The 24992-nt window shown below is 39.0% G+C and overlaps 4 protein-coding genes and 2 long non-coding RNA genes across 14 annotated transcripts; 4 read left to right on the plus strand and 2 right to left on the minus strand.

Moving 5' to 3' along the window:
- On the minus strand, window positions 1-2043 carry LOC110859338 (ubiquitin-conjugating enzyme E2 G1). 2 transcript variants are annotated; one of them, XM_022108275.2, is made up of 7 exons: window positions 1910-2043; window positions 1510-1666; window positions 1323-1425; window positions 1145-1242; window positions 953-1045; window positions 793-878; window positions 1-694 (listed from the first exon to the last, which is right to left on the minus strand). In XM_022108275.2, the coding sequence occupies exons 2-7, from the start codon at window positions 1556-1558 to the stop codon at window positions 620-622; spliced, it is 504 nt and encodes a 167-aa protein (XP_021963967.1). In that variant the 5' UTR covers window positions 1559-1666; window positions 1910-2043; the 3' UTR covers window positions 1-619. The 2 variants fall into 2 exon arrangements, with proteins under 2 accessions (XP_021963967.1, XP_021963968.1); XM_022108276.2 differs by lacking the exon at window positions 1910-2043 and adding an exon at window positions 1762-1903.
- LOC110859337 (putative methyltransferase DDB_G0268948) lies at window positions 2040-4149 on the plus strand. Of its 4 annotated transcripts, none has more exons than XM_035859426.1 (10): window positions 2040-2180; window positions 2279-2414; window positions 2506-2666; window positions 2746-2794; window positions 2876-2901; window positions 2990-3018; window positions 3104-3219; window positions 3314-3423; window positions 3648-3788; window positions 3855-4149. In XM_035859426.1, exons 2-10 carry the CDS (start codon window positions 2304-2306, stop codon window positions 3877-3879), a joined length of 768 nt encoding a protein of 255 aa, XP_035715319.1. In that variant the 5' UTR covers window positions 2040-2180; window positions 2279-2303; the 3' UTR covers window positions 3880-4149. The 4 variants fall into 4 exon arrangements, with proteins under 4 accessions (XP_035715319.1, XP_021963964.1, XP_021963965.1 ...); XM_022108272.2 differs by having other exon boundaries at window positions 3872-4149; XM_022108273.2 differs by lacking the exon at window positions 3314-3423 and adding an exon at window positions 3472-3569 and having other exon boundaries at window positions 3872-4149.
- On the minus strand, window positions 4046-19433 carry LOC110859335 (putative GPI-anchored protein pfl2). 3 transcript variants are annotated; one of them, XM_022108270.2, is made up of 16 exons: window positions 18819-19433; window positions 17475-17750; window positions 13628-13717; window positions 12434-12512; window positions 11035-11207; window positions 9447-9915; window positions 9101-9334; window positions 6688-7722; window positions 6238-6607; window positions 5925-6150; window positions 5395-5768; window positions 5083-5323; window positions 4980-5001; window positions 4828-4891; window positions 4595-4758; window positions 4046-4416 (listed from the first exon to the last, which is right to left on the minus strand). In XM_022108270.2, the coding sequence occupies exons 2-16, from the start codon at window positions 17646-17648 to the stop codon at window positions 4367-4369; spliced, it is 3765 nt and encodes a 1254-aa protein (XP_021963962.1). In that variant the 5' UTR covers window positions 17649-17750; window positions 18819-19433; the 3' UTR covers window positions 4046-4366. The 3 variants fall into 3 exon arrangements, with proteins under 3 accessions (XP_021963962.1, XP_021963959.1, XP_035715318.1); XM_022108267.2 differs by lacking the exons at window positions 17475-17750; window positions 18819-19433 and adding an exon at window positions 13810-15425; XM_035859425.1 differs by lacking the exons at window positions 9101-9334; window positions 17475-17750; window positions 18819-19433 and adding an exon at window positions 13810-15427.
- Window positions 16351-16832, plus strand: LOC118438733. The gene is made up of 2 exons (XR_004837027.1): window positions 16351-16528; window positions 16604-16832. It is a non-coding gene; the product is annotated as an uncharacterized LOC118438733 (long non-coding RNA).
- Window positions 18438-23688, plus strand: LOC110859253 (serologically defined colon cancer antigen 8 homolog). Of its 3 annotated transcripts, none has more exons than XM_022108147.2 (11): window positions 18438-18679; window positions 19693-19870; window positions 20008-20502; window positions 20578-20831; window positions 20909-21047; window positions 21121-21415; window positions 21496-21623; window positions 21706-21919; window positions 21993-22110; window positions 22253-22427; window positions 23215-23688. In XM_022108147.2, exons 1-11 carry the CDS (start codon window positions 18453-18455, stop codon window positions 23347-23349), a joined length of 2358 nt encoding a protein of 785 aa, XP_021963839.2. In that variant the 5' UTR covers window positions 18438-18452; the 3' UTR covers window positions 23350-23688. The 3 variants fall into 3 exon arrangements, with proteins under 3 accessions (XP_021963839.2, XP_021963838.2, XP_021963842.2); XM_022108146.2 differs by lacking the exon at window positions 22253-22427 and adding an exon at window positions 22476-22991; XM_022108150.2 differs by lacking the exon at window positions 22253-22427.
- A 625-nt stretch (window positions 23689-24313) lies between these two features.
- Window positions 24314-24897, plus strand: LOC118438713. The gene is made up of 3 exons (XR_004837012.1): window positions 24314-24423; window positions 24542-24592; window positions 24861-24897. It is a non-coding gene; the product is annotated as an uncharacterized LOC118438713 (long non-coding RNA).
- The last annotated feature ends 95 nt before the right edge of the window (window positions 24898-24992 follow it).

Genomic DNA, 24992 nt, shown 5'->3' on the forward strand with positions numbered 1-24992 from the left:
TTCCAAAAACATGTATTATTTATTTTATTATTGAAAGTTCACACAAGGAATAGTAAGAGTAATCATAATAATAATGAGAAGCTGCTGCAAGATATTTCCGTGTGTAATAATTAAGTTATACACCTTCCAATCACTACTACGCTCTTCACCTATTGCTATTTTTTTCTGAAAAATTGTTTTAAAATGAACTCGGAAGAAATAATCAAACAAAACACAACTGCATAGGGTATAATCAATCAAAAGTACTAGTGCATCATTTTGGGAGCATTAAAATCAAATTCAGTAAGGTAACAACCTGTCATTTCACACATATTTTTGCGAATACAACATTTGTCGATAAGTATTATGATTATTATTATATGGTGTATATGATTCGAATCATATCAACGTTGTTCAATACAATTTCTGCAAACTAACTAACACGAAATTTAATGAAACTTTAAAACAAAATCCACCTTCTTTCAAAGTGAAGAAGTGAGTGTGGTTTATTTTAGATATTTCGATTTCCTCTTAATAAAAAAGGAAAGTTGCGTCCGATAAGAAGAGATAGATAACGATCATCGATGACTGGTAAATCAAGTGTTTAAGATATACAGCGGCTTCCTAAGTGCTTAATTCGTTATTCCTCTTGACTTCTTCTAATGCATTTCGCAACTTTCTTCTTGAACTCTGGAAAATTCTCACGCCATTCTTTCTAAAATTATAGTGGCAAAAATTATTAAAAAGATGGAAAAAATATCATTTCAATAGTACATAGTACTGCGGCCATCACTATGATTATTTTTTTCTTACCGCAGCATCAACATTCGCAGGAGACTCATCATTAGGATCCGCCAACATAGATATGACTGATATCAGAATAGTCTCCACCGTATGAACTGTTGAAATAAATAATCACAATCGTATTATTAACCCACAAGTCTTGCAAGTTTCATTGGAATTTTCTTTTCACCTGGTAGCCATCGCTCGGACGCCTTTTCGTATCCCCACTTATCATCACCTGGCTCGTGTAAGATTGAGATGCAAACATCTCCGTTTTTATCAACTAGAATTTTTTTTAAAACATTGTAATGTTGAAATTAAATACTGCAACTTTATAAACGGCTTAAATTAATTACTTCTTATGAGATTTAAGAAAACTTACTATTTGGATGCCAGATTTCAGTTATGAATTTCATCTTGGGCGGCCTTAGTGGATATTCTTTGGGGAAAAATAGGTGTGCCTTGAAAAATCCTCCTTCGCTGCAAATGTGAAAAAGGAATTGACGTTACAGAAAACTGTCTCGTTTATGATTAAATTGATTTGCTACAAGCAGACTTACTAAAGTGTTTCAGGTGGTCCAATAATTAGCACTTCCCATTTGTAAATATCAACATCATCAATAAGTCCAGCAGAGAAACCTTCTACTGGGTTCTTATTTAGTTCTAGATTATCAAGAGAAATTAGATATATTCATAAAAGTATAAATTAGGTGGCAATACACATAATACATAAAGTGATAAGCTCACCTGAGAGTTGTTTACGAAGAAGTAGGGAGGATTGTGATGATTCACCCATAATAATTATTCGATGTGCTACTATTATCTATTAAACAGCAAATTAGCTCAGTCTTTTTGTCCGTGAACACAAAAGTATTCTTGTTTATTTTCGATGGCGCGACAAAATCTGAAAATGAACAAAAAAAGAGATGGTCGATAAGAAATTATCGGCAGTATTTTTTCTCCCAGTAACACTTTGTAGTGCATTATTTATCCGCCAACCTGCGCAAGTCTCCTACAAATGAGAACTATTTGACCACTTTCTCTACCCACCAAATGGTAAAAGTGAGCATTCAGAATTAGAAGGACGCTTGCGTAACTGGTTTTCAATTTATAATTATATTTTAATTGAAAAAGATGAATTTTTTACCTAGACTCGGAAATAATAATTTTTCTTTGTTGGTTGGTGAGTGTGGCGGATGTGAAAAGTAGACAAATTTCGACTGAGCTTTCGTGTCTCGCGGGGCTTGGTGGTGCGGGAGGCTCAAAACTTCACCAAATTTCTTGCGGCCCCAGCTTTGAGATTTTTTGTAAACAACAACAGCATGTTTTTAACATGTTTTTAACTTTACTTTAATAATAACAATAATTGGAACTTTATTAAACTTTAAAGGCACAAAAGTTGGAGTTATCATTGCAAAGTAAGTCATAATGCTTCCCAAATCCATCTGAAAATATTGAGGAGTTATTGCTCTTTGCACTTTTTAAAATTCATTTGTTTACTCTTGTCGTATTATAGTAATTGAGATATAATCTACTGAAAAATGGCTCACCGATATTTCGAAGGAAAGGTCCACGCTATGTTGTATGCGAAGTATCGTACAGTTCCTCCCTCGGCCTTAATTCAACGGATGATTTCATTCCTTAAAGAAAAAGTTTGCTATTTGTTTTATTTTTCATCTTACTTGCATATCACATGCAGTGACGATGTATTTATAATTTTGACTAATTGAGCTTTGATTGTAGTACAAGGGACCATTAGACTTGGCGTATGACGTAGGATGCGGGAGTGGTCAGAGCACGGGATTTTTAGCACCTTACTTTAAACGAGTGGTTGGCACTGATATAAGTGCCTCACAGATTGAACAGGCTGAAAATAAATCTACAGATAAAAACGTTACTTATATGTAGGTTCACAGTTTGAATTATAAATGGCCAAAGTTGCTTGTATGTCCTTTAATTTGTATTTGACTTGTGTAATTTTAGAGTGAGTCCTGCAGAAAATATACCTGAAAAGGACAAAACCGTACAGATGGTAATACTTTGTAACGTACAGTATACGTAGCAGTAAACTAAATTAAACTTTAAATGAGCTCATGAAATGTGATATTTTCAGATATCGGTTTCACAGGCTGCCCACTGGTTGGTAAACACCTCTGCTAAAAAAATACGGCAGTGCTTAAAATTATGTGATCAATTTCATATTCCATGGCCTGTATTTTTCTTCAAGGTTTGACCTTCCAAAGTTTTATGATGAAGGCATGTTTTACCTATAATTAATTTCACAATATTTATAACGATAGTTAATGAGGACAAGTTGAACACAACGTCTTTTACTTTTTAGGAAAAAGGGTGCTCACACCAGGAGGAGTTTGCTGTCTGTATGGTTATGAATTTCCAAGATTTCGGTGGGACAAGGACCCCAGTTTAAATTCCTCCTTGGACGAGGCACTTGACCAGGTCAATACACATTTTCGTTTGGCACGTATCATGAGTAATATATCTTCTAGATTCGTTATTAAATTGTGCTGGTATCGTAAAAATGTATTTCAAGTTTTACTGGGATGAGCTTAAAGAGTATGTCATGCAAGGTAGCAGAGAGGTGTACCTAAACAAATACGAATTGCCGAAATATGTCCCCAATTTTGCTTCGGAATTTATCAGGTGAATAGCTAGAAATATACGTTAATTTGTCTGTTTATCTTGTCTCAGTTATACGACGGAGACTTGCGTGGCTATTGGGCAGCAGAGAGGAAAATAGTAGATAACCGTTACAAGGAATTTTCTATTCCATACAATGATTTTACTAGGTATGCAGTCCTAACCAAACGAATTGAAACATAGAAAATCATGATTGATTGACGTTACCCTTCATTCACGCGTACAAGGGATGACACTTTATATCACGAGATGCCAACTTCTGTGTCGGACATTGTTAACTACTGCTTCACGTGGTCAGGATATCAAAATTTTGTAAAGCAACACGGTGAAAATGAAGGAATTAAACTATTAGCCAAATTTCAAGATAGGTATGGCATGTTACGTACAAATAAAAACATGTGCACTTAAATTAACCCAAACGAAATCATTTTAAGGATTTTACGTTCCTTAGAGTCATGACCGTGCTAGATGTTTCTACCTCTCCCGAAGATACAATGCTGACGAGGCGAACCAGCTTCTTTTTACTGATGGCAAGAGTTTGAGGACATTGGCAGCAGCAATTTTAAACGGATTCTTGACAGTATTTAACAAATTAACCGAATAAGTCAAAAATTAGCTAGCTAAATCAGTTCCTGACTCTTGGATTTATTGATACCAAAAAACTTTTGTATGTGCATAGATACATATATTTTAATAATCATAATAAAGCTTTTAGCTTTTCACATATCACATCACGCAAGTTGATCATTCTACTAACATACATATTAAACTACTAATCGTGATAATATACTTTATAGCGATTGATTTATCATAAAATTCGGCATATTTAGCTTTGAAATCTTCCGTGCAGACGCAATTAATTTTCTTACGGTGTAGATATAGTTTTATCTTCAATGGAAAACAGGTATTAAGGTTGCAAAATAAAGTTTGAACAGGGAAAATATCTTCAATTATTTGCATCAGATCCAGAATCATCACATAAAACTCGGTCTAAGACTGCAATAAAATTAATAAATAGCCAAATTATTAGTTGCGCCACAATGGTTACTTGTACAGTAGTCAATAATTTACGTGTATATAAAGATATGAAGCCGAAAATGTGTGTATGTAAAAGTTATGTTGAGAGCTTCATATCTTTATATACAAATAAATCATTGGTAATGGGAATACAAACCTAATATGACTTGTTCTAATTTTTTGAGATTTTTGAGAGTTCCTGATAGTTCACGGGAAGGACTCTTGTTTGGAGACGAATTAGTACTGGACAGCTCCAACTCTTTAAGCTGATTGACCATTTCCTCCAACAAGGCTCCGTTTTCATTGTCGATATGTTGCATTCTATTTCAAACAATACTCGTCAAAAATTTTAGTAGAAAACAAAAATGTACAAGTTAAGTTAAAACTCACTGTAATTTTTCCAGCAGATGACGTGAAGATGTTCTGACTTTGTTTGATAAACTGTGAATTGTTGCTAGTTGGTATTGATGAAAATTAAATTTAGTTGTGAGAGAGGCATACATACTTACGTAATTCATATTTGCATGTATATTTATAATTACCTATTACGAGATTGTCCAAAGCCTAGAAATGCATAATACAAATCGAATCACATCATTGAATGACTTTATGCACTACTAATTTCGTCGAATCTTTGGGGCATACCTCCAATTTGTTACTTTTAGGTCTAATTGACGAATGCGATGATGACATTCCATAATAATGTCCGTCTTCATGAGACGACCTGCTCATAGGGATGTGAATGGGCGAGTTTGAATGTGAACTATCAATCTCGTCCACAACGTAAATCATGTCCTCTTCTTCTGATGGACACTTTATTGGAAACTGGTGCTCGGAATGGAATGACATAGATTTACTCAGGAAAGCTGCTGATTGATGACTTATACTGCAAGTAATGAGAAATAGTAATTGGCATGCAGTTCTACATCTTACATCCGATTATAACGTATTACTAACCTTGTTGGAGAGATATCATCAAGAGTGGTTTCTAAAGCGGACGATGTTCCCCGCTTTTTCCTCGCCTCAGCGGCCGCCTTCAATGGATCATAGCTTTTCCTTCGACGCCAATTGGCCATTTCTACTTCTTTTGCTGTCAACGTGGAGTTGCTCCTGCTTCCGGTTGGGGGTTTGCGGGGATTGAAATTATTATTGTTTGCCGTCGAGTTGGAGGAACTAAGATGGGTTGAAGAGGAGGCTGTTGGGGTGTGTAAACTTTGTCGTCTTTTCGTGTTGGGGTCAATGCGTCCCCCGGAAGAAGCGCAACGGTTCCCAACACTGATTCCACTAGGTTTTGGGGTTGTTCGATTGGGAGCAGCAATTGGAGGAGGCATCTTTGCATAAAAATCAAATCAATATAATTGTTCCCACCATTAGAGGTGTAGAATTCCCGAGTATTAAAATTTTAAAGTTTAAAATGAGAGTAATAAGGGGCATAATAATTGTGCAAGATTGTCATAGCAGTATTTCATATGTATGCAATAGCTTACTTGAGTAGTAGTGGGGGTTGTTCTAGATTTGATCATGCGAAGACTAAATCGACCCCCATCATTGCGGGAAAACGTTGCTGATGGGGCTATTCCGCTCGAGCTGCATACGCTGCCACTTGGTCTGGGAGAGATTCCTCGAGTTGGCCCAGAAACTGCCAAACTTTGTCGATTTAACGGTGCAACTGCGCATCCGTCTGAATCGTAGCCAATTCTTCCTCGCCGTATGCTGCCATTAAAAAGAGAAGACAAAGTTGTAGCTATTTAGTTATTCATTCATTATTATGCACATTTGCACTTTTATTTCTAAACGTACTTGAATGCTCTGTTCATTTTGGCACCATCAATGTTTTTGGTAGTGCCAAACTCTCTCACGCCGTCGTTGGAACTGTCAGACTGGTATCCAACTTGATATCCGGAATCGGACAGAACGGACGCTTCACGTGGTAACCTCATTGGACTAGAATTTGCCACAGTATTGTTTCGTGCTGCTAGAGTGGTTGGTCGTTTAAATCGGTTCATCAACTTGGGAGGGCTGTTGTGCGAAACGGTGGCTTCGTCGTCAGAATCAGAGTTATGCTGCGGACTGCCGTTTGACAAGTGACGTGTAACTCTGGCTTGCATAGCGCTTACAACAGTCTCAGTTTCTTGTAAAAGAAGTTGAGTATCCGATAAGGGGTTGAAATCTACATGAACGTAGTACATTTGTTAACACGCTTACATAATTACTTATTGGCACAAAATGATGTTAAACTGATCAACAGACCTTTGTTCTTTTTGTGAAGAATTGCAGCCTTTTCAGCCCATTCATGAATCCATTCTGGAGCTGCAGAATTTCCGTCTTCTTCGACAACAGCGGAACCACCACGAATGCCACTACTGATGTCACTCTCACTGGGCACTCCCAACATTTTTGCAATACTTTTTCTTGCCCTTTCAACTGCTGGCTCTTCCTTCTCCACCGTGTACGTACCAGTCTCACTCGAAGCATCATCCACATCTTTATCTGCGTCCTTAACTTTGGATGATGGCGAGCCACTAGTTTTCTCCACATGAGTGGTAACAGTAGTAGTATTCCTTGCCGCTTGAGCACTGCTTGGAGGCGAAATTGTGTCCATTTTTGATTGAAACTTCATCGTCTTCTTAACGGGATGAAGCAGCAATTCGCTGCTGCCTTCGACACATTTTTGGTCTGCTTGTGGTGGAGAAGACTTGGTAAGTCTTGAAAATAAACTACCACTGGATAATTTTGGCTTGTTCATTTTGCTCACGGGAGTTTCACTCTCAGGTTTCTTTGCAGCTGAACTGTCAATCTCTCGAGTTATGATTTTGTTATTATTGTCCAAGGCTGAAGTTGTTGCAACTGGGGCGATTTTGGCAGGAGGAGGAACTACTTTTCCTTTGATAAATCTTGACGAACAACACTTTGACACCACATTCTGTTTCTCAGTCAAATCAATGTCACTTTCGATGACTGATTTATTGTTATTATTGAAGAGGGATGAATTTAACGTTAATGACGATGGTTCTTTCTTTGAAGCAAGAGCAGGAGTATCCGAAGTTCTTCTGGATGCGATATCCTCCGACTTTGTCAAACTAATATTGCGTCTGTGCTTTGGTGCAAACTTGCTGATCGAGTCCGAAATTCCAAACCTTTTCGGCCCATCGTCGAAGTCAACAGTGAATGCCATGGGAGAGATCTTCTTCTTGTCACTCGCATCACTGTCCACGCTCATGTTGCTCTCGGAATTAATGCTGAGTGGTCCAGCGTCCGCTCCAACGAGAGACTGTGCACGATAATCTGTAGCAGTAGAAAAAAACAATATATTAGCCACACTCTCTGCATAATGACAATGACGACATAACAAATAACGGCAACAATTTGCTGCCTGCAGTATGTTCCCCAAATAAATGTTGTCACCCGAAAGATAAATCCGTTTATTATCTAATCGCTATATTTGTTCACTGGGCGCTTGTCATCATCTACGAGGGAAGAAATAGGTTGTGATTGAGGTCAGGATTTATCACCTTCAGATCCAACAGCTTTCTATCAACGATGATTTCCTTTATCTCCGGAAACAAGACAGTTCTCATGATTTATCACAACTATGCAAATATTTCTTGGTTGATATTTAAAGTCTCGATTCAAGATTAGCTTCAGTGAAACTACAGAGCTCTGTAAAAGGCAATTACGTCACAAAAAACGACAGCAAAAATGAAAGTTCATTAAGAAAACTGTGAAAAGCGTAGAGTGAGAAACTGGTGTGAAGATAAGGCACATGACTCGAGTCGATGACATTTATCGTTTCAAAAGACCTTCTCAATACGATGTGTCTGGTTGTGTTCAAGTTTTATGATTTTTTTTAGAAAAAAGGCTGCGGTTCGTTGCATTGTCGTTAAGAAAATTTTGGCATGAAATGAAATTGACAGATAAGTCAAAAAACACAAACCATAAAGCACAAACTATAACTGAAACCATAACCATGAAGTGAATTAATCATTCGGGCTGTGTTCACAACGCTTAAATGCAACTTATTAGTGGATGCAACCAACAAAACAATAAGCTTGAATGTTATCATGAGCTAGAACGGAAAGCAAAGAACGATAGCTGCGTGCATGAGACAAAACAACTAGAGATGTGTGATATCATTTACAGTGGACAAAGTCGAGCACAGCAAAAAAATCAAGATAATCACAGCACTGCTTCTATAATTAATAAATTGTAGCTACATAATAACTCATCATAAAAATATGCAACGTGAACACAACTCAAATTATAAAAGGCAAACACCATGAAAATTGTATTTGCTAGCGAATTATGGCTTCAACAATTATGTACGACTCTTATGACAGCTCATAAGAATGATTGTAAGTCATCTCTCTCCTTCTGTTCTGCTATCGTCTTACGCCAAGCCCCACATAACCAGCAAGGCATGACTGTTTTTACTCCTGCATTCTGTTTCTGAAGAGAACTGTAGTGGATTGGGCATTGAACCTGCTGCTGCTTTCATAACCCAAACTTACACAACCTATGAAGAACAATTTGCAACTCTTTGGGAGAATTGGAGCAGATTTACAGATATCATTAAAAGCCACATCGTTTTGGGGGGATTCATGACTAAATAATTGCTTATGCAGTTTCTACAGATGTGTACAAACATTGGGTTCCTAAATTTTACCTGACTGGCCATCATCATTGCTGGTGGAATCGTCGACAAGCTGCTTGTTGTTATCCGAGGAGGGTGAGAAGTTGTCGTCATCATCTTCCTTGGGTTGAGGCCACCAGTGAGGGGTGCCGTACAAAGGAGTGGGTGTGCTGGTGGTGGGTGCACTGATGGAATGCGATGATTCTGGTGCAGAATGTGCAGTGTCAATGCTGCTACAAAGTGATTGTGGGCGAGGAGAATTACCAGCTAAAATTTTAGCATTTAATGAAATTCAAATTTCTCCTCAGTCAGTGAATAATTTACATATGTGAGTCTTTTTTTTACACATGCAAATAGTATTCGAATGCTAAGAAATTACCTGGTTTGGAAACACTCATAGCGAGTGGCACCTCTTCTTTGGGTTCAAGTTTCTCGTCAAAAACTTCATTTGGCACATTTAAATCGTCCAAGTCACCAATCACTGCACTTTTATTACTACAGTCCTTATTTTGATGATGAAATGCAGCCTTGTTAGTGCTGATTAAACCGTCAATCTCATTTTCCAGCGAGTCCTTCCTCACGAGTGGTGACGCCAACTGTTCGCGACTATTGTTTCTGGAAGTAAGGAGCAGTCTGTTTGGTGTGGGTTCCGCAGAGGAAGACTTGGTCATTTTCCTGGAGAGGTTTGGGGAGTAAAGGTGAGAAGATCCTGGAGGAACGGGGCTCATTTCCTTGGCAGGACTGGAGGGTGCTGAACTTGACCCTCGCCCACTGTCCAGCGTGAGTGAGGGGGAAGAGACTCGACTTCCGTATAAACTATTTCCTCTCCCACCACCACCACCACTTTGCTGCAACCACACAAAACACGCACCAGAGTTATTGGAGGGCACGCAGGAATAAATAATAATAATCATCAAAACAATATTAATATTGATGTAACATGTTTTGCAGCAGCACGCTGACTGGAACAGTTTACAGAATAAGTAGTGATTTTTTTTGCTCCCTGTATGCAGACATATCTTATGCATCGTGACTTTATTTCAATTCATTCACTCACTGCGAGTAATCCAAGGCTGAAAAGCGTCACTAACTTTGGCAGGGATTATGCTGTATGTATGGCTTAAAAACTGCACGCATAGAAGTGTTATGCAAATACATTGTAATTTGTAATAAACTACGCTCATCCCAAAATTTACAACTCTCGTCATCAATCCTTCAACTATTGTATAAAACAAGGATAGATAAACCAAAGTTGAAACAAATAAAATAAATAAATAAATAACTTTATACCCTATACATAAATAACTAATAAGTTGATAATAATGATCCATGTAAAACACGAATTAAGGATAATTAACTACAAATATTATTCGCAAATATTTCCGTCACAATTTATTTGTAAACAAGTAAAGGCATCGTTACTCACAGAATTTAAAATTGCGTGGTCGTGCTATTTGAACAAAAGCTCAATTCAGCAAATCGTGGGTCTAGAAGAAGAATCTTGGGAGATCTTCTTTTGGTTAATAGCAATAATAATTGTCACTCGACTCCCTCGTGCCACACCGAAGACTAAAACGAGAAATTTATATTTAAAAGGCTGCAAACCTTTCTGACTCATTGCAATTTATTAGGACTGCCACTTGTTAGAGGAAACGTTACCTATCCCAAGTTAGCTCATGTTCGTTAGTCAGACGAGACTCTCTGGCTGTCTACGTCAACCAACCAACCACCACACCCACACATGAGAATAAACACTTGCGGTCCATTTATTCGGTCCATTTATGACCTCAGAATTTGAGCTTTTCGTAATTTACATACACCACTCAACCCCATTTGGCCTTATAAGATCAAGTATCAAGTCATGAATTTGCTTTGCAATATTTGCAATATTAAATGTCCACCATGACTAATTAATTATACATGCATAAGTTGTATGGATACATTCGTAATGAGATAAATGAACTAACCTGCATCACATGAGGAGCACCTCCCCCTCCTCCGAGCCCAATTTCGCCACCGCTGCTGCTCGGACGACTTTGTGGCGTTGTTGATGCGGGAAAGTAAGTCACGTTCTGGTCATTCTGCTGAATCTCAGGCCCTGCAGCTGCCGTTCCCAATCGGACCTCGTACACGTTGGAGTGTGTTCACCCGCAACCAAGGCGAGAGGAGAGTTAAGGAAATTATTCAATTCTGACAACCCACTTATTGTTTAGTGGAAACACTTAAAAGTAACTTGGACGAAATTGCAGTGAGCGCCAGCTTCATTTGCATAGTTATTGCACCACCATTTAGAAATCACTAACCCTCTCAACTCATGTGCAACCACTGTGCAAAATGTGACTGACCCATGATTCCATCAGTACTCTCTCTCTCTCTCAGGTGACTTTTATGAATGAGATAAGGAAAATAGTGGAATTTTAAGTCACTTGTTGTAATTTGCACCTTTTCAGAGACAACTGGCACGAGATATTCGTGAAATAAGACCTTAATACCTAGCACAACTTGTTACATCCCAGAGTGCCTTTTAATGGCAATTGGCAAGAAAAGAAACCCCTGGTATGCGAGAGGGGAGCAGTGACTACAGTGGAAGGCAACGCTGATTATTCTCTGGCTCTATTGCTTTGTTTCGCTAGCACTGCTACTATGCAAGCAGCGTGGTTGGGATCTTGATAATATGCAGCAACAGGTAAGGAGGGTAATTTTGTAAAAACGGTAATACCTACTTTAAGTAAAGGCAAGCGTCGTTGTTCAGCTTCCACTACCACCACGACCACTCTATAAGCGAGGATGATGGTGGCGATGACTAATCCTAATCCATCGCCATGAGTGCAACAACGCGTTTAAAATTTTGAGACATACAGGTGAATGAATATATTGAGCACTACGCTACTTACTAAGTACATGTACCACTGTGTATGCCTTGTACTTCCTAAAATCCCACGGTCTAAGCTATGCAGTATGTGGGGCTACAAGAGGGAACTTAATTCACCACAGGAACAAGACACTCGCCCACCACTGAAAATCACGTTACGACACCAACTTCCTCTCTTGGGCTCCAATGTGGTATTACTACTACGTATAGTATTATCAACAATCTGTTATCTCACGATAACATCACACAACTGCACGCTGCGGTGGTATGGATGCTTATCTAACTTATTGGGACTGAGTCCAAGTAGAACAGGAACGAGTTGTCTGTTTGAAATGATTTGTTGACTTTCGGTTCCTATGCTTTGCTCATTATCACTATTTAACTAATTTCGCGACAAAAAACCTGTCAACCCAGAAACAATATTGGTATTTTAACTTGACTTATTTGTAATAGCAACGAGTAACGTTATGTTGGCGTTGTATGAAAAAGGATATCAAAACCGAAGCGGAGTAGGTCCATGTTGTTCAGCGTCTCCGGACGATCTGAGGAAATCCTTCGGTTGTTGAGAAAAGTCTGAAAATAAATTGGACATGAATCAGTCAGTAGCTAAAAGCACTCCGATGTTTTGGTTTTGCTTGACTTGGATTATCTGAAATTTAGGCCACTCGACTAACTCTGCAGAAATAAATGCATAGACCAACTGCGACGAGGAACGTGAAACAACCTAGAACTCTACAACACCCGGCTCGGCATTCGTCCCATCCCCCGAAAACAACCCGGTAGCAAAATAAATAATCAACACAACAGCGTTCAAAAACACTTCAATGCACGCAGCTCAGTGCAACACATTTTATAGCTCGTGAACGTTTAGCAAAACACTCGCATTCTGGAACGCATTCAAGGCCTCATTTAATTTAAGATCAGGAACGAGTTCACATATTTGAAATGATGATGATGATGATGATAATATGGCACAGCGCGTTCCGGCTCAACTTGGCACCACTCAACCTTAATTGCGAGATTCTCAAGTTGAAGAGAGAAAAACGGGATTGATTTTAAATAAGCTGCACCGGATGGAGAGATCACACTTGATGTTATGTAAATAGCAGCCTATGGAAGAAGATATACAGCCCATGTCGCTGTCTGTATGTATGCACATGAAACAATGTTGATTGAATTCAATGAGTCAATTCTAAACAAACCGTACTTTCAAATTGAAAACAAGGTTTATTTATTGGAACTGTTCATGTTTATTTAACCCACAGGTTTTATTTTACACATAATACACGCATACGAACATGTAACGGCAAACTGTTAAATTGAACTGCTGATTGAGGTATTGAGTAACTTCAGAGGTTTAGCTAAGTAGATGAACAAAATGGTGCAAAAAGGAACATGAATCTGTTACAAAATTAAACGGAAGTCGTCGTCGTCGTGTTCACCATGAACGAATGACAGACGCAACCCAGACACATCTTCCGTGATCATTTATAACATGTCACATATTTTAAGCGCATGTACCTAAGCTGCGTGTATTAGGATTCTGACTGTGTTTATGTTGCATGGAAAAGTTGCGATAAGTTTGCTAAAATTCAGCTAAGTTTTTGGAGCAGTTGAAGGTAAATGCATATGTCTGCATGCCTATACAAGAATAAGTAATTTATAAGATGACAGCTAAGGAAACTTACCCCGTTGGTGGTGTTCAGATCTTTGAGGGAGAAGGAGTCCGCGTTGGGGTCAAAGCAGAGGACGGCATGACGCTTGTCCACACTCGGTGACTGAAATAAGACAGAAGGGGAACACATAAGTAAATTACTGCACGTCCTGATTAACAATGACAACTGCAGCCACATTTTTTTGACACACTGACAATGGTTCGAGACGATTTCGTGTCACCGTCGCCGCCTCCGTCGGAATCATCGACACAGGTTTCGAGCTCATCTCCTCGCTTGCTCAGAAGGCCTTCGAGACGTTTCCTCCTCTCAGCCACAATATTTTTGGGAATCACGGAGACTTCTTCCGTGACGAGCTGATCCCCATCATCGTAGAGAAACTTGGCCCAATCCACATCCCCATCTTCCACACCACTCTTACTCCCAGCACGTCGTGTCCGAACCATTTCTTAAGCACTCCTCTCACTTAATATCTCTTCTAATTATCTCCAGTTTGCAAGGAACAAGTTTTGACTTTAAAATTCTTGAGATTATGGGAACCAAATTACTTCTGTATTTAAACGAAGCACTAAAAGGAGCAGCTGCACTGTAAATGACTTGAACTCGACCCTTTCTTATTTTTTGGCATAATAAGTATGTATGTATACGTAGTGTGAATTGATGTGATGTGCACGTAATGTGTGCTTCTGTAGCTCACCATCCAACGCGAGAGTATAATTTAAACGACTCGATGGTTTGACGAACGAGTTGGCAATTTGGTTTTACGACTTCAAAGACATTAAATCCTCCACCACATTGACATTCACACAATAATCGTGCATTGTCCTATCCCGCAAGTAATTACAATTGCGGATCGATGCAATTCGACACAGCAGCAGCAGCAGCAGTCAGAAAGGGTTGATGATAATAATGATGATGCTCAGCAGGGGCATCACATTCGGAACCATTTACTTGGATGGGTTCAAGTGATCTAATTGCTCTCTTCAGATTTTTGACAGGCAACAAAAAATCCACCGAGATTTACAGTCAGCAATTTGAATTCCTTAAACGCCTACCCCTTTCAGCTCTTTCTCTCCACAACCACCACCACCACCACTCAGCAGAATTCCAACAAAACCATTTCGAACCGAAACGTGTAAGGTATTCTAAAAAGGCGTCCAACTGTGGTTTTGCAGAGTTTTAATTAATGCCGATCTGCTCGGTCGGATCTTCTGTTCGAATCGAGCCCTTTGGATGGATGGGGAAGATAGATGCTCCTGCAAACCCGCAGAACGTCACAAAGTGCAAAATGACCTCCTCCTCCTTGAATACCTTATTGCGCACGGTCCAAAGCCACTAATGAGACTAAATAACCATCAGCATGGATCATCAGATACGCTCAACTCATCAAGTCACCCTCCTCCTTCTGACAACATGCACGTAAATGGCATGGCAAAATTATAGAACAAATTAGACATGAAACAAGGTTCTTCCTTCGCTCGTTCTTCAATAACAAAGCCCACACACACACGACACACACCTTGCTGCACAACTCCTCACAGTCTTTCGCTTCATCTAACCAAAATTAACTGACCCCTCCGATTAAGTTTGCATTGTTGTTGTGAAGCCATTCGATGACTTGCTGAGCTTGATATGCACATGTCAATCAAATCTCCGTTAATTATTTCATTTCATGACGGCAATAATAAATAATTCATAACGGTTGTCCAATATTTCGAAATGATTTACTTTGACAGATAAAGAACATTAGCATTTTTCAAATGAGTATCATGAAATAATGGATCACAGTCCAGGTGAACATGACAAACGTTAGGTTAGCCTTCATTTTCTACCCACCCAAAAATAATTGGGAGAAGTAGAAACAAAGATTATTCCTATGCATATGTACACTACTTGCTACAATCTCGTTTGGTGGATCCATTTCTCATTCGGGAAGCAGAATGGAAATGCACGGCCAAATATTTGGTCATGTTTTGCTATATGTGTCCACAACGTGACCAATACAACAAAGTTGTTCTAATAAATCGTAGGAGTTTTGTGACGGTCATGCACATTAAGAGTTGATGGCAATAATGATACGATACGACTCGTATTAAACACAACATCCATTACTCCATTTGCCAATTCTCCTTGCTAAAATATTCGCAAATCCATTGAAACAACAGGGATAACATTTGTCTCATGCTGCTCCTGTCTGTTGTAATCAGCCTCAGTCATGCAGAGGATAATAAAGTAAGTTCAGGAGGAGTGACATTTTATCCACAGAGAGGAACTGTCAAGTCAGCAAAGTTAGGAGCAGACTGACACGAGGAAAAATATAACCAACTGTGTAACATTGTCCCCTTGGATTAATGGATATTAAACGAGAAGGATGCGAAATTATTCATGCTCCAAAGATACTTGTGGAGTTTGCAGAAATTAAACGACTTTTTCTCTGTATTCATTCAGTTTGACTTTAGCTTTGAAAGAAAAAAACGTCGAGTTCTTTGTTGGATAAAAACTGCGAGACAAAATGCCATAAATCCTCCTCACCCGCATTTCAGTGTTAATACCCATGCACAAAAAATCTATAAATAAAGCAAGTGATGCAACTTGATGAGTCAGGCTCGACGAAGACTAGTTCATTTCGTCATTATTCAAACGAAAGGGAAAATTTGTACGTTGTTGTTTGCGTCAGGTTGACAATTTTTAAATTATAGGCTCCTAAGTCTCATATTTATAATTGTATATGATGGAAAAGTATGCATACACATTCATCACTGGCCTACTATACTGGCTGGAGGGAGAGATAATCTGTCAGATTTATAGAGTTCTCTTTTAATAATAAATGAGATTTATTCAGGCCAAGGACATTTACATACTCGACTGCATGTGTAGATCGCGATCGCACATTTCTCATTTCAATCACGATGACGGGTGAGTTAAGTAAGATATCAATAAAATATATCTTCCAAATCAATATAATGCTCCATTTGTTATCCTTTAATTTAGGATGAGGAACAATAAATCTACCTGACGTGTCAAGAAAGATACTAAAACTCGTGTCAATGGGAAATTAAATCTGGATAATTCATTCGATTCTGCTGGATACTTTCCTCAATCTAGTGAAGCATATAAAAAACGGACAATTTATAATCATTGGTCTAAAAACTTGACCTTGACCGCTGTCAATGTGTACTTTCTTCTTGTAGATAATAAAACCTCCGTATACAAACACAGATCTGGGAGAACAAAGTCGTTACGCACGCAGTAAATAAGACAATGATGAATCAATAGTGTCCATTGTAACAGCGAGCATTTAGGCATTGTTGAGCCTTTTTGTCGTGATTGAGATACTGGATGGATCTCTTCTGCGGCCAAATATGGAAATAGGGAAATAACAAAATAACATCGGTGGAAGAGTTACATGATGTTGCATTTTACACAACTTTATGATCGTAGTACATAATATGCAAGTAACATAATCCCATCATGACAGTGATGATAAGAATCGCCAAAGGGAGCCAATTATTGAGCACCAAATCACACTTCATCCCTGACCTTGCTTTTAATGAATGAATACTTTTATTGAAAATAGTCCTCTTTCGCACGGCTTGCCTCACTAGTTGAAATATCCACGCGTCTAGAATACTTAATGCTCAAATCGTTTTGTACATACGCCAAAATTACTTAAATGCTAATAATGGGTGTGTTAAGGCATCGTATTTCTATTCATGTATTGGCATCTCTGTGCACTCAGACAAGTTCCGAATGCGAAATACACATGATCAAAATCTTTTGATTGTCTTTTGATTTGACAATCAATTTAGTTGGACATATTTGATTGCTGAGCATGCTTAAAATTATATGTACGAGTTTTCACCTGAATGTTGATGTCACATGATTCGCTTCCAACGATGATGAGACAGTTCGGATTGAGCCTGAAGGCAATTTTTCCAGTTCTTTGGACCAGAAACCATTCCCCGGACCCTGGAATAGCCTGCCATCGACCATTCTGATTGTGTGCCTGTTGACCACGGACATTGGAACCCTTCATTATATGCCGTTGGCCAAGAAGAGATCGTTCTTGTGCAATGTGTGGAGTTGTAGTTTCTCAATACTTCCACAGTACAGCATTTGGACGGCCCGTTTTTCGGTCCTGTGAAATTAAAATTGTCTGGAATAAAACTTGTGGTTGCAAATATTCCTATTTTCATAGTTTTCATTTCATGCTGAAAAGAGTTTATATTTGTCTTGATTTCATGAAAGATTGGACTGTCGGAGAAGAAGTTGGCTTCCTATTAGTCTGATGGAAAATAAGGCTGGGAAAATTGTCATGTGCGTTCCACTAACTAAACGGTGATCAAATAATTGGAAAATAGCCCACGCAAACAATACGGGGACGATGAGGTGCCGTGACAAGACCCAATTTGAAATGCCGTGATTTGTTCAGAGTTAAGAAGATGGACAGACAACAGAGAAAGCACAAATTGCTCCCAGTTCATCCCAACCAACACTGTGACAACTTTCTCCTCACCTGTGCAACCACCACCAATATGCACAACTGACTCACAATTATGGATGAACGGATGGAAAAACAATTTGGAAGGACGTATCAGCCGATTTAGAGTAATTTGTACCAGGTACAAAGAAGACGCTCAATTTGCCGTTTCTATCAACTTCAACCCCATGACTGGTAGTAGTTAATACTTCATGGAGCCTAATTTCCCATCACGCCATCATCAACGCCAATGCACAGTGACAATTCTTGAATGATGACCACTGAAAATGGTCAAGAGTTTATAAATACATCCTGCCCTTCCTTCACATTTGCTACTTTTGCTTGTATCGTCACCGAGTCATGTTCAAGTCTTCCTCCGCCATGGCCCAACAACCCCAACCCCCCATCAAGCCCACTCGGTTCCGCTTCCCTTTCAAACAAAAGACGCCACTGCTCCCCCCTCCCACGTCCTCATCAGGATCGCCCTCAAGGATCAGCAGCTCGGCTGGAAGCCCACCCAATTCAGGGTCAGGCATATTCAACTTGGGAAGGAAACTCGGGTTCAAACCAACCACACCCACACTCAGGTAATTATGAGAACATGGCCCACCACTGTATTTTACACGTAACGAGAGCTGTCATGATACTGATAGCAATGCTTAGCTTAATACTTAAGATTTAGAGATGCTTTATAAATAATAATACATAATGGAGTTTAATACTCACCTTTGCAGCGATTTAAAATAAATTTTGATTATGTGTAACTGATATCATCTTTCTGTTTCTTCTTACTTTCTCGTCAGTGGATTTGTATATCGTTATATGGTTGAAATTTGATCATTCTGAAATTTTAAATGGTGGAACGGTGAACGGTGAACGGTGAAGGGCTCCTTTTCTTCATTACAAATTACACAATAGTCTCCAAAAAGAAGAAACTTAAAACTAGTTAACTAAATTACTTATTGTTAGTAATCTAGGATGTTAATTTTGGCACGTATTCAGACTTCAACTTTATTTTCTTAAATTTTCCCATTCGGAATCACAAATAGTAGTAAAAGTTGTATGTTGTCAAACAGTGAACAGAAACAACTTTCGAGTCAACTAATTAAATTTAAGCTTATACGAAATCAGTTCTCAATTCAATCAAAACTAAATAAACTAATCCTCTCGTCCCACGTTAGTTCCAGAAAACGCTTGAAGTAATTATAATTCATGTTAAGATTTATAAACCATGTTAAATTTCTAACACTAAAAAATGAAAGGCGAATCAGTCGAAGGTCTTATAATTATTTATTGACAATTCAGAACTAGTGCACTACCACCACCTGCATAGTCTTCCACTACAGAAAAATTCTCTCATGGCCCCAAAATCGTCGCCGCTAAGACGTTCAAAAGTATTAAAATAAACAAACTCATGAAAATCAGTATTCAACAGATCCAGATAAAATCAATCAAAACTCTGAGTCACCTAAATTACCTCCATTTTTTTGCATTTCAAATCTGATAAGCATCGCAGAGCAGAGCGGTCTTTGTGTATAGTTGAGCTTTCGAAGTCCCATAAAATGTGTACTAGAATTTAACTGGATTGACATGTTCGCAGGAAATCAGTGTCATTTTCATCAGGAAGGTCTTCACCAAGCAAAGATAACAACATGGACTGGAAAAAGAAGATTTCTGCGGATCATACAGATGTGGCTTATCGTGAAGCGGTTGGGAGATTGAGAGCTATTCTCAGTCCTAGACCAACTATTAAAAGTGTCACTGGGTCGCCCATTAAGGTAAATTTCCATCTATAAATCTATAAGTCAAGTTAACCTGTATTCAAGCGTTAATGGATATCTGTCTATACCACAAGCTATTGTTGTAAAATTACGTGGATTGAATATTGCATAATTTGGACGTTGTATAATTGCAGGACTTGACATCACCATCAAAACCGTCTCATCCTTCACCAATTTTTACGCCCGAGAAGAAAGAGGGAACGATATCGTCAAGCCTTCGGTCCATGTTCACGAAAGATGCCAACGCTAATAATCAAGTCAATCTCAACAACCAGCAGCAAACTTCTGTAGTGCCGCCTGGTTTTGTGGGAAGTTTGCCAAATCGGACCCTTCCATATCCGCACGGCTATGCTCCCTTCTACGCCAGTGACCCGGCTAACCTTCAGAGAGAAGACGATTTATTCGGATTTATTGAAAAGCAGTCCGAGTATATTGCACAGCTAGAAAAAGAAACCAAATATAGCAGGAACGAGCTAGCCACAATGTTGGACAAGGTCAAAGATGTCATTGCTGAAAATGAAGAGTTGCATCAAAAACAAAAGACGGACTTGTTGACAAATATGATTCAGCACTTGAACGAAAAAACCGATGGCTATGGCTCCGCTTTGGCAGAAATGAAGCAGTCCAAGGTATTTGGGTGATGTGTTGCTATTTCCTGTTGTTTGGAATTGTACAAAATTATGTGAAATTTCTAATTCATTTAGATAAAATCCAACGGTGGGAGTAGTAATGTCATCATAGAGTCAAAGATAACGGAACTTGAAGCCCAACTGAGTCAAGCGAGAAGAAATCTTCGGCTTGCACAAGAAGAGATTTTGGATATGCGAAAGGGAAATATTGGAGGGACAAGTGGCAGTTCAACCATGAATGGCAATAAGGAAGTCTCTCCAGCTGGCCTGAGTAACAATTTGTACGCAAATTGTGACCTTCACCGTACAGAAATCGATACATTAGTTCGGTATAATTATATATATACATATATTAATATAATATGATGTCCCTGTATTTAAAGTCACCTACCTTGTTTTCATGTAGAGAAAAGTCGGACTTACTGGATACCATGCAAAAGATGAAGCAAATGGTGGGTGACCTTCGAGACAGAGAATCTGACGCAGCTAAAAAAGTCAAGAACAGCTTAGAAATCGTGGAACAAATGCAAGTGGAAAAAGCACAGGTTAGATTTCATCATTATGCAATAGATAACTTGTTAATATTCAAATTCAAAATTGGTTGTTGTGGTGTGGTAGAGCGATATGGAGACCCGGAGGTTGAAGGAAGAGCTGGACAGGCATCAACAGCGCATTCGTGACATGATTCAGGACCATTCACGACGGTTGCATGATGAAAAACTGCAAGTTGAAAAGAAATACAAACAGGAACTTGATCAACTGAACAACGAAATGAATATTGAGCTCGATTGCTTGACAAAGGCTCGATTGGATTTGGAACGACAGAAAAGACTCGAAACTGATCTTCGAAGAGAATTGCAACAAAAAATGTGCACTATTGAAGACATTCGTCAGGAAATGCAGATCAAAATAAGTTCGTCTAATTGGCAATAAGTTATGTATAATCAAAATAGTTCAATTTATATATGTTTATTCGACAATTTGATTGTATAGGCCATATGCAAGCAGAGTTGGGCAACAGCATTACCCAGAAAAGCACGATTGAACAAGAACTCATCAACATTCGCCTCAATGCTGAAAAGGCAGACAGGGATAGTCGTCAAGACGCTGCACGCCTTCAGGTGGGTATTCGTTATTATGTATAGTTGTATTTCTTATTATTGTCAACCTGCCAATATTATTATTCTTATTGTTTTTTTGTAGGCTGAAATTAACGGGTTAAGAAAACGATTGGAGCAGTCGGACATGGAATTGGTCAAAAGTCAGGAGCTCATAATGAAATTGAATGAAACCATTTCACACCTACAGCGTGAGAACTCTCTGGCAAAAATACGGTTGGAAAGCCACATTGCTGAAAATCCCGAATTGGCAGATGCGGATGTTGTCACAATTATCCAGAATATGGAAGACAAGCATAGTAATTTAGCCTGTGCATTTAAACAAACTGTACAAAAGTTTCGTATTTTTTGTATAATTTACAATTAATACAGATCGAGACATGCAAGATTTGGAGCAGCTAATCCAGCAACAAAACGGGTTATTGGACAAATTGAGAGGAGAGTGCAAAACACTAACTGATAAACTCGAAGAGACTGGTCGACAGTACAAGTAAGTGCCCGTATATTAACCATACAGTGGAATTTACAGTTAAATACTTTGTAATTCAATTCGGTTTGAGTCTCGAAGTTGTGGAAGTTTTTATTGAACTAATCCAAGCATAACTTATCTATGTTCCGTGTGTATGTATTAGAAAAGAGCGAGCTATTCTGGAAGCAGAACGAGACAAGTTTGCTCAAGTTGGTAAAGGTGCACAAGAAAAATGTGTTGAGTTAGAGCAGAGGGTGCACTTTTATTCCAGCAGTCACGAACAAATGACCACTCGTCTTCAGAAATTGGAAGATGACGACAAATCTCGCTCAGCCCGGGTGGGTACAAGTTTATTTTTAATCTGTTGACCTATTCATTTCTCGTAGGGATGAGCTGATGAGCGGGCTGCAGAGTTGCGTGACCTCAATTCAATCCAGTCTTCCGCTGCGACAAAGCGACGACAAAGAAAATAATAAGATTCCAACAAACGGCGAGGGAGAATTATCCGACGCTCAAAGATTTGCAGTTGAACAACTAGGTTCATTGTTGCAAGAAATGATGGAGTGGGTCGACGAAACTACGTCAACAGAAATAACAACTGATCAAATTGGCAAGGAAGAATATGAGGGAGACGAAAAACCAGTCCCAGATGAAAAGGAGGAGAAGGATTTGCCTGAGAAAGATACTGATGAAAAAGACGCTGATGAGAAGGAGGAAAAACAAGGTGATGACGAAAAGGATGTGACTGACAAAGAGACAGAAGAGAAAATCTCTTCAGAGGAAGCAGACATTGACAGCGACGTGGTCAAGAGAACTAGTCCTGAAGAGTTCAAATCCAAAATTGAACAGGTGAACAGGAAATTGTTGGATTGGACGAGTCGGATCGAGTCCATTATTGAAAGGTGCGGAGCTCTGCAGCCCGTTCTCCCTCAGTTTGCATGATAGCCTGCTGGAGTCAAAATGCGAATTAGTAAATAGTGTAGTGCCATTGTATATGTAAAGTTGCATTTCCATTTGATAAGAAAAATGGTGCATGGCCATTGCGTTTGATGCTCAAATGTTGTAATTATTAGATGCACATCAGTCCAGTCGTTGTTTAATTTGGGTTTTGTGGTAACTTTGCAGATTTTCCAGCTTCTCACAAAACAGAGCGGACTATTGAGAGAGAATCAAAATCTTCAAAACGAGATGGCCGCCTTGAAGAGCAGATTGTCGGATCACAACAACTCGAGTGGAGCTAGTAACAGGAGCGTTATGTAGCTCAAGCCACTATATGCATGCCTACACAAATAATTTCAACAATGATGCTGTCCATATTTATGATCTCAATTTAATTATGAAATTGTATACGTCCAACCAACTGGTCCACTCTGGTAAACAGTTCTTACAATGTATCTACAATGTAGTGGAAAAGACGTTTACATTTATTTAGTCACATTTCTAGTCATTTATTCTCTTAATTTTATGCATTTTATTGTCGTCCTTAAGTTTTTCTTGTAGTTGTCTTATACGACGTAATTGTATAATGCTTATAACATGTCCATTGTTCCAACAGTTTGTTCAGCTATTTCAGATGATGAAATAAATTTCCTTGAAAACGAACACAAAATTTTTGCGCGGTTACTTGACATTTGTATCTATGTAACGCTTCTCCCTAATGGATATCTTCTCCCCAATTCCCTAATGCACCTTCAATCTGCTGTTTTAATAAGTATTCCATATTCCTAAAAAAATAGTTTGCTTGAAACGATCCCGACCTGATTGCATGTATATCATTCTTGTTCTTGTTTATCATCATGGTCAAAAAGCGTGGGCAAGGAACCTCGAAATTATCCACAGTTCCGGATAACTTTGAGAAGGTGGCCAAGTCCGTCCCCAAAGCTTCCCGAGTCTCGAAAGACGCCGCTTCCCAGGGGTCTAAGAAGAAGCCCAAGAAAACCAAACACCTCGTCTCGGAACTGACCCAGTCCACCATCTCGGATGACCTCCTCAGCCCTGAGTTGGACGACGCTGCAACGCACGGGATGACGGCGTCAGAGAAGTTTGGGCTGCCCGAGTGGCAATCCCCCTGCAGCTACTTCTTCCAACAACAAGGGAGCATGGACTTCCAGAGCTACCTCAGACTCAAGTATGCTCATGGATGCACAGACTTATGTCATGCAATTCATAATCATGGATTTGCATGTAAATGATATCTTCTTTTTGATCCCCAGACGGGAGGAGAAGTATTCAGGAGTGCAGTACGCTGCAGCTCGGAAAATCCAGGCGCTGTGGAGAGGATTCATCACTCGGTTTAAGATGAAAATCTTACATTTGGCAGCTCAAAAGATTCAGGTCTGATCTTTTGGATGGCTTGGCCCATCCAATTCATTTCTTTTCTCTCCTCTCGCCTGGGTTTTGACTCCTATTGACAGTTCTGATGAGTTACAACTCATGCATTTTAATTAATTAGGCTTTTATCCGAGGTTTCCTGGCGAGGAGGCGCGTTGGCAAGATCTTGAAGGTGAGAGCAAAGCAATGCAATTATCATGCAATATATGTATGTACAAGACTTTTTGGTAGTAAGATTTCCAAAATGAATGCGTTTGTATTGTGGTTGGTGATGCGAGTTCCCATATTTGGCACTGAATGCAGTACGTCATTTCTCACCATCGTCGGCTTTCTTGTTTCATCCCCAATTGCCTTCATACTTTACACAATTTCTATTTAAATTTGACATTGACGAGCAATTTGGAAGTTTTGAATCTAAATCATGTGTCTGTGTGGTTTAGGAAAAGGCGGAAATTCTTTACCAAAAGCAGCTCAACGAGGCAGCGACAAAGGTAAGAAGACGTCGAGGAGGAGAAAAAGAAGAAGAAACGGAATGCATGCATAATTAAATGAAGGATCGTTATTTGTGATTT

Source organism: Folsomia candida, unplaced genomic scaffold, assembly GCF_002217175.1.
Source record: "Folsomia candida strain VU population unplaced genomic scaffold, ASM221717v1 Fcan01_Sc025, whole genome shotgun sequence".
NCBI classification, from domain to species: Eukaryota; Metazoa; Arthropoda; class Collembola; order Entomobryomorpha; family Isotomidae; genus Folsomia; species Folsomia candida.